At 42.6% G+C, this 11,750-nt stretch overlaps 1 protein-coding gene across 1 annotated transcript; it reads right to left on the reverse strand.

Moving 5' to 3' along the window:
* Nucleotides 1–1,050: 1,050 nt before the first annotated feature.
* Nucleotides 1,051–1,911, reverse strand: LOC110919345. Its single transcript, XM_022163617.1, has one exon. It carries the CDS (start codon nt 1,909–1,911, stop codon nt 1,051–1,053), a length of 861 nt encoding a protein of 286 aa, XP_022019309.1.
* Nucleotides 1,912–11,750: the final 9,839 nt, after the last annotated feature.

Raw genomic sequence — 11,750 nt, forward strand, 5'->3', positions numbered from 1 at the left:
TGACCAAATATATGAAGCAAACGTGCATTCGCTCTCAGCGAAGGAAGACAACGCGATGCAACTACTTGAAGGGAGCAGAAATGCAAATTTCTACTTGTTAGAAGTGAAAATGAAGACTTCAACGGAAGAAAATTTAAGTACTTTCGGGTTCATTAACTATAATGATAGGTTGATCAAGTTAATGATGTTTGATTGAGTTGACAGATATGGTTCCTAGATGTAAGGCTTCTAGTCTTTCTGGATTCCACACCTCGTGTGAATCTGGTTTATTCATTGTGTAGGAAGCAGTATTTTGTTTATGTTTAAGCACGATCATTGTCCCACAATTTCATCCTGGTATATTCTCTGACGATGTTCGATTAGTCGTGTAGTAGTCGGGTTCTCATTGTTAGTTGTACAAGAGGTCCGCAATTTTTTTAGCAAGAGTCGCTGATTTTGGTGGGTTAGCTTGTTCGGTTCCTGGTAGCTGATGTTTACTTGAAAATCATCATCCTCCTTTCTAACGAGCAGATATGGGGTTTTCCCAACAGGGGATTTTTGGTCTGTTATCTTCCTTCTTCATCAACTTCTGTAGCTTCACTGTCAATCCTTGCGCTTCCGAGGGTATAAGTCGTTAAGGGGTATTGACCGCAGGTGTGACGTTGGGAATTTATCTGACGCGAACGAGATTAGCCGTAGGAGAGAACATTCTGGCAAGTCCTTGTGGAGACCTTAGGGCATTTTCTTGTATTAAGAAGATCTTAGTTCTTTGGCTCCCCCTGTCCCCGACACGGGTCAAGAAGCAACCTATTCTTCACGCAGCATCCTCCATGCCTTCAGGCAATTTGTAGAGGCGTATCTTTCCTCATGAGTCATGATAGCTTCGTCATTCATCTCCGGGACGCGGGTAACGATTTTCCGCTTGGTTGCTCGATCGCGGGTTCATCCTAGTTACTATGTCGAGGTCGTTTATTAATTAGCCTTAGTAAGAGTGGGTCGACTAACTTACTCTCTACTAACCTAAGTAGATTCCTAAGTTCATGAGATGCGAGACAAAGGTCGGCACCGTTATCAAATAACGTGAATGCAAGACTTTGGGTTGACAAAGAACGTACCAGTGACCATATCTGGATCCTGGCAGGCCTTACTAGCTCCGGTGTTGGATGCTTCTTCGTGGTCTTGGTTAGTCTCCCTTGGGCAATCCTTTCCAAGGTGCCCCATACCACCGCAGTTACAACCTTCCTTTCCTCTTTTCGTCTCTTGCCAACACGTTTCCCTGTCGTGTCCCCTTTTTCCACAGTTGTCGCACTTCCTATTACTGCACTTCCCTTTATGATGGCGCTGGCATACTTCGCACTTAGGTAGATTACCCAGGTACATCTTTCCCTTTTTGGCCCTTCTCCTTTCTTTTGCCTGATCACCTCTCTGAGATTTACCAAGCTTTCTTTTGTTCTTCCCAGATGTCTCCATTGTTGTTTCCTTTTTCTCATCCGGAATCGATAGTTTCACCAACCTAAATGCTTCCTTAGTGAGCTCCAGTCCTGTTACATGGGCAATCACGGGTGATGGCGGCGTCGATGCCATCATCAAGCTCAAGGCCTGAGGTGACAATTCCCAAATAGAATGCTCCATTCTCTTCAACTCGGGTTCCACTAGGTACGGAATGACTCGCGACAAATCGTAAAGCCTTTTCACGTGCTTCACCACGTCTGGACCTTCCTTCTGTAGCTCCCTGAACTCTAATTCTAACCCTTGGATATCCTTCTGAGAACAATACTCCTTTCGCATTATCTCTTTCAGCTCGCTCCATGACATCGCATAAGCTACAGCCTCGTCCAACTCTCGAACCTTACGGTCCCACCATAACAGAGCTCCATCTTGTAGCAATCCGGAAATGTATGGGACTTGCTGCTCTGGCGTGCAACCACTCATTCGCACAACGGCATCCACATTCTCAGCCCATTTTACAAATGTTATGGCACCTCCCGTGCCACCGAAATTCGGAGGGTTGCATTCTAGGAAAAACTGGTAGGTACACCCGTTAGGTAGGTCTCTCCCCTAGGCACCTTCGCCATGTTGGTAGCGAAGAACCTCGTGCCGAGCTCTGACTCGAGAGGCGTGCGCTAACCATTCTGCCTCAGTCAGTCGGGTGATCTCTTGATGCGACATCTTCTAGGAAGAAGTTCATGTTAGTTAGGTCTCTTCTATTCAGGGAACATAAATAGTTGTTTGGAACACATGTATCTCACATGTTTAAGTCATTATATTACACATCACGCAATTCATCAAGCAAGTAATTGGGATCATGTTTGCCGAACGTATATCAAACAAACACGTGTTTCTCAGTCATAGCACATTCCCATTATATTGGTATTACGTCTTATGATTAGGTTTTCATTATACGGGTAAGCACATTGCATCACAATCATAACGTTCGTACGTAATTTGAGGGTTTCGTTGAATAAAAGTATAGCAAGTAAACATGTAGTATCAAAATTTTAGTACGCGCATAAGCGTTACTGATCACATTTAGCAATGACATGGTGACTGAGCTTTTGTTGATTATTGGCCATAATGTTTTAGCACATGCTTTATGACAATTGGTTTTCATCGTTTTCCGGCTACAATTTCATTGCCTTACAAAATGTATCACATTATCAGGGCCATCGGGTCTCCCTACCCTTGCCCAACAAGTATATTAGCATATCTAAATTGCGTAGTCAGACGTGGTCCTCTCAAATCTCCACAATCTTGGGGTCTCTACCCAATCGTAACGCAATCTGCGTTATCCAGGTATCAACATTTCTAGTAACTAAGGTGGGGGAGGAGAGAGTAGTACACTGTTGACATGCTTGAATTCCTCCGCGAGCTTGTATATTCCTCGAAGTAGTTAACTGATTTGCCTTTTAATGGTAAAAGGAACGTTTATCAAAAATCCCGGGGGACGGTGGAATATCAAAGGTTAAGAGCATAAAAGGGATCCTGATGTATGTGGCGAATCAAGGCATGTTGGTGAAGGACGTGGTGTTTTACTTAAAGTTTTCAGACAATATGCTGTCTTGTGATGTAGACGCTTAACTCATGTTTTTAGTTATGTAATGTTTTGCATTTGAAGTTGCCCTTTCGAGGTGTCAGCTTAGCTTCAACGTCCCGCGACTCTTATCCTTAACTTGCAGTTGCTGTTACTGGAGCAACTTATCCTGTGTGCGTTTTTCATAATGCGAGAAATGGTAAGGGTTTATAGTTAGCATAGTGCGTTTGTAGGCACCATCCAATTGGCTTATCGAACGTTGTAGTGGTGTATGTAGCAAGCGGTGCGGCCTGGGGAATCTCTTCTAGGTGCGGGTATATCCTGATAGAAGGTGTTAGGCATGATGGCGCAGCGGGCATCGATCTTCACAAGGGGAAAACGAACCTCTTCACAAATGAGGGGGGGATGTCCGATGCAGGTAGATATAAGAAGTGCGACGTCTGGCCGACTAAAAAAAAAACAAGGTCGTGACCACGTAAAGGTGTAGGTTCAGCAGGCGCGACATCGAGCTGTCTCGATGGTGTAGTTAGCTGGCTCAAGTACAGGCTCCGGTCATGTAGCGGTGTGGTGAGTATCAGTGGTGAGTGTGGGAAGCAAAGGTGCATCCATAGGAACTAGAACAGGGACTGAAACAGGAGTCACAAGGGAGTGTCACAGGAAACTCCAAAGGTGGGTAACTATTGTCATCGTTTATCCACCCACTTCGGGTGTGCGCGTATCGAGAATTAACTTGGGCCGCAAGAAGCGCATGATTGGACTGTACAGGCACAAGGTCAGGGAAAGGGGCAATAACAGGATCAGCAGGAATATCAGCAATGTGAGGGGCATCAACATGGGCATCAACAGCATGCTCATCCTCCAATAGTGGAGCAGCAATAGGATGGTCATCGATAGGTACATCATCAATCAAAGGATCCACAGCGGGTACATCTGCACGAATAGGGTCATGCTCGGATACGGGGTCTGAAGCAGCTACTGGCTCGGGGGCTACGGTAGGCTCGGGATCATCAAAGGCCATCTCAAAATCAAACTCAGGGTCGATGGGATCAGCGGGATCCTCCATGGGCTGGTCCATCGGGATATACTCAATGTCGTGATCCGGGTCAAATCCCGGAGGAAAGATGGGATCAGAATCCTCTATATCGTCACGCTCGAATGCAAAGCTCGGAATAGGTGCAGCAGAGGATGCCTGGTCAGGATCCGAGTCGTGTGCAAAGTGCTGTGCGCTCACCTCGTGAGAAGGTGCGGATGCCACAGACTCAAAGGAGTCTGGGACCGGTGAATGTGCGGGTGAGTCCTCAGCAGGGGCGTCAGCGATCATCAGAAGGTCGCCAGCGGGAAGAAGGGCTGCATCCGGAATCTCATCCTCAAAAGGCTCGTCCTCAAACAAATCGATATCGCCGTCAGCCTCGGCGTCGAGTAGCAAGTCATATGCGGGATAGACAGCTAAAGGAATAGGAGCTGGAATCATAACTAGGGGCAAGTACTCAGCAGGAGGGTCATCAATAGGCTCATCAGCGCCATCGGGCAGAGCGAAGGGCTGGAAGTCATCGTCCTCAGTGCTCGTGTAATCGGAGGTATGCACCTCGTGCTCTGAAGATACAATGTCGTCAGATACTATGGGTAAAGGTCCGGTGGTATCCGAATCTCATACGCATAAACATGTCGCATGGCACGGGTGACTCATGATGTCAGTAACATAAACACAATTATGCACAAATAATCAGGTAATCAGGTAATCACATAAGTTACCAAATAATAATCGCATAATCCTCCTAGTCCCACTAGCCTCCCAGCCTCCCAGACTGTCCTTTCCTAGTCCCACTAGCCAATTTTCCCAGCCTCCCAGACTGCTCTTCCTAGTCCCACTAGCCTCCCAGTCTCTCAGACTGACTCCCTAGTCCCACTAGTCAATTCTCCCGGCCTCCCAGACTGACTCCCTAGTCCCACTAGACAACTACCTCGATCCATTAGATCGAGCCTCGGCCTCCCAGACCGAGCCTCAGTCTCTCAGATCGAGCCTCAGCCTCCCAGACTGAGCCTAAAAAAAATAATAAATAAAATGTGCTCAACATTTGTTTGTAAAAACGTTTTGGATCTGGACTTAAGTGGTATGCAGTAAAAATGTTTTCGTGAGAGCCCTAGTGATCATAGTCTAGACTCGAGGAGGAATCCTAGTTCGCTATGATCAGAGCTCTGATACCAAGCTGTCACACCCTGGCTTTGCGGAAGCGTGGTTAATTTGGTGTGACTTCTTAATACCATAGCTTAATCATAACAAAGCTATATGAAAGTAAAACCATGCAAGATCATCCATTGATTAAGTTTCAAAATAAAAGTACCACAACTTTTTTTTAAAGTACCGACACATGCAACGGAAGTTACAACCTAATTCATAAAAACATTGTTCAGAATCACAAACATAAAGCAGACGTAGTTTAAGAGCGGTGGCTCGTCCAGGCAAGAGACACGACCCCTAAACTTTGGATGACCTTATTTCTCATACGCAGCGTGAAAACGTATCATACCATGCCAGATCCTTAATTACCTGAAATACATGTAAGTTGGAAAAATCAACAAAAATTGTTGAGCAAGTTCATGTGTATTGAGTAAGTAAAAACCTTTGTAAGTATAAAATCCTGGTATGTAGCAAATAAGGAAAAAGAGATCACCAATGGTTTGCAAGGCCATTGATATGTGTGAAATGCAAGTAGGAAGGCTCAAACCTAGCAGATTTATGCGCCGGGTACAAAGTCATCCCGAGGTCCGTTACGCTGGGCCTGGGCTCGCTACACCCAAATAGATCTACCGCTCCTGCCCCTCGGTCCTACCCTGAGGATTAATGACCTCAAGTTTCCGCCTACCCATTCACATGATCTAAAAGTAACCCTCCTTACGCTAACCATACCATGTATAAAGTAATCATAACCATTGTAACATGTATTTCACCCCCGCAGTTTAGAAAACTGAAAACAGTTAAGAGAAAAGGGGGACATGAACTCACAGCGGTGCGTCTCTACCAAGTATACTCCAAATCAAGCAGCTGTGCAACGACCTACATGTGCTAATTCTATTAGACGGATGGCCGTGCCTTAGCTTTATAGTTTACATTTTTGGGAAATAGTTAGACAACTATTTCCTGTTTATATCTTGCATGTACTTGGTAGTTAATCTCCTTCCCAAGGATGGGGGATTTAATACATGTGTATTTGTATTATATCATTAAGTCCCACTTAATATATTTTTACTTCTCATTCCAAGATATAAATATTTTTCTCAAAAATATTATATTTTCTCTTCACTTAATACTTTCCAAAATAATACGTTGACAAAATACGCGTTCATGAGTATTTCCGTATAAAGCGTAAGTTACGTTTTAACGATTAAGTGGTAATAATAATTACCGTTGTAACTTATACGTTCGTCGTGTAAGCGTTTGTATTATTTTGGGTTCGTCAACGTTTGTAAATATTATTTTTACTCTAAAAATAATATTTATATACTTTCACAAAATAATCATAAACAGTGTGGTGAAAAATATATTTATCGAATAAATATTTATCACGTTTAGTTTTTGTGAAAATCCCACCTCCGATTATTTAATAAATAAAGTCATGGCGAAATATATTTTGAAAACATCTCAAAAATAGTTTAACACTTGTAAATAATCTAAGTGTTAGGTTTTTAGAAAAATTTCGCCAGAGTTTCCCTTGTAACTGGAGGTGGCCACGCTTTCAAGCGTATCATTTTCTTTTATAAAATCACTTCAACAATTTCTTGATTCAATCAAACAATTTCCGATACATCAACTAATCTCAACACACCAAACTTGCCGACTAGTATGTAAATCGCATTATTACATGAACTTGTAGTTTTTCCGAAAACTATAGTGTAGATCTCCTTATATTTGGTGGATCTATGTGTGAAATAGTTTAATCTTGTAAAAACCCCGTTTTTAGAATAAATTATTCTTTACAACTTCCCGACAACTTTTATAAAAATTGTTACTTTGTCGGATCTTTCGTTTCACAAGTGTTTATACACTTGTAGTTTGTAAAAATCATATTTGTTAGTGTGTCATCCGACTTTTATAAAACATGATTTTCTCGACACTTGGTTCTACGAATATACCACTTGTACATGCGTAGATCCGCTAGTTTTAAATACTATTTTACAAGTCAAAATACTTTTACACAAGTTCATGTCTTTCGTGTGGTAGAGTTTCACCTTTTAACCCTTGTACCGATATAAACAAGCTTATGTCAAGATCTATGATCTTAACAAAGTCGGGTTAAACGATGATCAGAGCCACCACAACGTAGATCGGGCCTCAATAATCAACATATTCAAACACTACAACTTTTACACAAGTTATGAGCTTTTATCCAACAAAATTCAAGTTTTAGTGAACTTTAAAGATTCAAAAGATGGGTTTCCGCATTTTAATCGTTATAAATCATATTAACCACTTTAGATATGTTCGAGAGTGAGTTTTAAACATTATACCTCTAGCTCGGGGCTAGGGAAGAATCTAGGCGAAAAGGTGGTGGATAAAAGCTAAGTAACGAGGTCCTTCCGCTTCCGTTTGCTCCAAGCCTCCCAATACGTAACCCGTGAAGCTTGTATATACTTGGAATGGATGAACAAGAGTCGACAAATGATGGATGGGGGTGGGGGGTCTTCGGCCGAGAGTGGGGAGAGCAAGAGAGAGTAGAGTGTGTTGGTGAAGTGTGGTGATAAATCTCTAAGGTTAAGCTCATGTATTTATAGGCAAAGTTATGATCATCGTCCAACGGATTTCGTGTCTCCTAGATATTAGACATAAATCAATTTAATAATCAAAAGTTGTACCCTTGTGTTCCCTTTAGTTGGCCGATCTCTTTAGGGGGGGGGGTATCCAGTTCGATTTCAATTGTGTAGTTAGGACTTAGTTACGTTAAATAGGTTAACTTTAGGGGTTAACTCCGTTAGTTAAGTGTTGCGCTTAAATGCAGGTGTTAGGGTAATCAGGGACCCTAACTGGCTCAGAAAAAGGCTAATAATATTTCTGGCAATATTTTCATGTTCCGGGTATAGTCCGGTTGTTCGGTTTGATAGTAATCCGTTAAAGTGCTTAAGTAATCTTTTAAGCGTCGTAAATAATATTTTTAGCGACACATCTGCAAAGTGTCAGGAATATTTCCTCATGTTTTGGCACTTTATTAGTTAGCTAGAAGCTAGTATGTTAGTAAAAGTGCTGTGTTTTGTGCTTAGAGTACGTTTTAGGCACATCCAATCATTATATCTTATTCCTAGAGACCCAGTTTCACAACCCTTGTATCCCTACACACACTATGGGTGTCGTAAAATATTTCTGGCTCATACAGGCCTTAGAGGCAGTATCTGCCTGATGCTGACTTTCATCAGCATGTTCAGTAGGTTATCCGTTCATAGTGCTACTGTGCTTTTGTGCATCATAAAAATAATGTAGTGACAGTATGTAAGGTATGATGCAGATATGTACAAGTATCAACAGTCAAGTAACAGTCTATCCATAAATTCAAGTAAGCACAGTAATTAAGCAGTAAATTATTATTAATTAAGTCGTACGGAAACCTGGTTTAGTGAGGGTTGTCACAGGTAGACCCAATAATGACTTAGTGAAACCGCACCTTACATCAGGCTAGAGTATGTAACGGGCCGCATAGCTTCATGATATGAAATACTGGACTGTTGGGTGGTTGTCGAATATGAACAAATAATGTGACCTCATGCGTGACCTGAATGTATACTGTGTGAATATATGATGATGGTAAACTAGTGTGTCGCATGACTTACTGTTGTGACTTGTATGATATTATGTGAAATATGTGTACACTTCAAGTGTGTTATGTATAGAGTATACGTTTTTTATGTGCATATGAAATTGACTGTTACTGGTAACTACACTAGGGTTTTGTTGATCAATCGGAGCGGGTAGTGTAACATAACATACCGAGCACTCTAAGGTGAGTTCACTACATTCGAGCATGCGTCCCAGTGGTTGGGGACAGTCAGTGGGTATCCCGTGGAGGGATAAGTCTTTTGGGTAAAAACGGGTATATTGGTTAATATTCTCACCTATCATTCTTGTAAGTCCCTTATGTTGTTACCTGGAGGGTAACGGGTATCAGTTGGTAGCGCTACTTAGGTTTGGCACCCTCACACCGCTCCTAGATAGGACGGATGTGAACTAATGACCCAGTCGGGCCCAGTACTGGATAGGAGTACGTGGGAAAGGGCAGTCATGTACATCAGGAGCCGTCTTGTTCGGAATTGAGATATTAACAATATTACTTGCATTTGACAGTGAATTGTTTTACATACAACTGGTAACAAACGTTTTCTTAAACTGTGAACTCGCCAGCTTTGTCTGATACATTTGTTGCATGCTCGTAGGTAGTCAGATTTCTTGGACGTGGAACTTGCTGTTTGGAGTGGTTTGAGTGGTCATGGGTCGTGCTGATTGGATACACTTATTGGAATATTGATTTTCATGCAATTGTTTTGCGAATATTTAACTTAGGGTTTTGATAACGCTTCCGCTGAACACATTGATTTTCGTATAAACTCATGTTGGAATTTTATAATTAAATAAGGAGTTTTGTTTTGAAACTTGTGAGTTCAATGTAATTAGTGGCTCATTGTTAGTTCGTCACACACCTATCAGGGACACTCCCTAGGTGGTATTTTGGGGGTGTGACAGTTTGGTATCAGAGCCACTGGTTATAGTGAACTTGGTTTTAAAACGTTTTTCTATAAAACCAGACTATAACCAAACTGTTTTGACAACAAGAATACGACCATGACACTCAGCTCCAGATAGCAAGGTTCGTCTCTCGTTTACTCATTGCACAGCATAGCTTGTGAACACTTACATATGATATTGCATGTGATTGCACGTTTAGCACAACAGTATGAATTCATGTATTACTTGCATGTGTTATGTGACTGATAGGGTGGTATTTCCCAAAACATTCATGACTCATGTTTCGTAATGCTCTTTGTTGCTACTTGAGTTTGAAGAACCATTTGACATGAGTTAGGCGGAGCTGAGATAAGCATGCAAATCACAATATCATTGTGGGTGCACACATAATAATAGTGTGGGGTGCATGCGAGTCCCAGCGAGGCTTAACAAGTGAAAAAGGGGTTCCGTCCTGTTATAAAATCGATGTGAAACACAACAGTCTATAAGAGTCATAACAGTGATTGTCTCTTACTTGAACGTGATCTTTTCACTCCACTCTGAATCCTTACGAATCTCGATGCTATCGAGTATTACCTAAACACCCATTTGAACGCCTAGTGAACCGTGTGGAATGCTACGTGCATGTGCGAACATCCCTGAGATGGATATCTCAGCGTCGAAATTCTTGGTCTATACCTTCCTCACCTATCTTGGTTGGAACTTAGCGCGTTGACGCCTTAGGTCCCGAAGTGCGATCACCCCTGCAACACTCTCGCAACATACCATGTATTGTTCAACCAACTTGCTAGATCGATGGACAAGAGGATGAGCGTAGTACTTTACCGACTTCAGTATTTGGACGGCCCGGATTACCAGCAGCGAACATCAGCAATTTGACTCCAATTGAATCTTCAACCCTAGCCAGCGACTCGTGGGAGTCAACTCTTACGAATCAATCAGGGCATGAGCGATGAAAACTGATTATAGTGTGGAATGTGTGACTACCAGCACCGTGGTTAGCGCTTTTGGACGTGACACAGAATGTGAAAGGATGGACTTGGTTAGTGAAGGGTCGTAGGGCTCCGTTTCAAGAAACGACATTAGAGACAACAGTCACGGCAAAATCAAGGTATTTGTAATCATGGCCTACAGTAGGGAAATGGAGGAACTTGCGACATGGGTTGGCTGTTGTTAGAATCAAGACGACAACAACCAAGGGAACGACGGTAGTACTCATAACAAAAACAACACTGGAAATGACGCTCGTAGAAGGGCATTTAGAATTGGCGTGGGCGACGCCAGGAGTTTAGCAACAAGGTGGCCTGCACGTTCTTGGTAATTAATCGCTTCGTCTTTATTCTGGTTGACTCTGAAGCTTCTCGAAAATCAAATCTGTTGTGGAATCGGCCGATGGCAAGACAATTAAAACCTCGTATATTCTTTGGGATGCAAACTCAACCTTGTAGGACAAGTGATCGACGTTGACCTTCCTTCTGCTATCCTTGAAGGTTTCGGTGCAGTAGTTGTGTAAGTTGGTTATCTAGATATCACGTAGATATACCCTGTGGGAAGAAAATTTTGCATCGCCTTATATCTTGAAGTGCCAGAGTGGTGTAAAGGTTAGTATCATCTCAGCAAAGAAGGCCAGAAGTGTCTACGGAAAGATACCCCGCTATGTTAGCACACGTTACTGATGTTAAGACTAAGGAGGTGAGGATTGAGGATCCACCAATTGTTCGTGATTCCTCTCGGCATGCTACTCGAGGAACTTTCAGGTTTACTTCCACAACTGTTAGGCAGAATCTCAGATTGGTCCCACGCCAGAGGCAGCCTTAATTCTTCGTACTTCTTACCGTCTTGCGCCAGGAGGGATGCAAGAACTGTCAAATCAACTACAGAGACTGCGTGACAGAAGTTTTGTCGGACCTAGTTTTCGCTCCGGGGAGCCCCATTTATATACGTGTAGATAAGCCTTTTCGTATGCATACTGATTATCGAGGACTCAACAAAGTGGCAGTCAGAAATCGTTGC

This window comes from Helianthus annuus, chromosome 16 (assembly GCF_002127325.2).
Source record: "Helianthus annuus cultivar XRQ/B chromosome 16, HanXRQr2.0-SUNRISE, whole genome shotgun sequence".
NCBI lineage: Eukaryota > Viridiplantae > Streptophyta > Magnoliopsida > Asterales > Asteraceae > Helianthus > Helianthus annuus.

What these genes read in the sequence shown, in the direction of transcription:
- LOC110919345 (XM_022163617.1), bottom strand. Translation starts at nt 1,911, where the DNA reads ATGAGTGGTTGCACGCCAGAGCAGCAAGTCCCATACATTTCCGGATTG.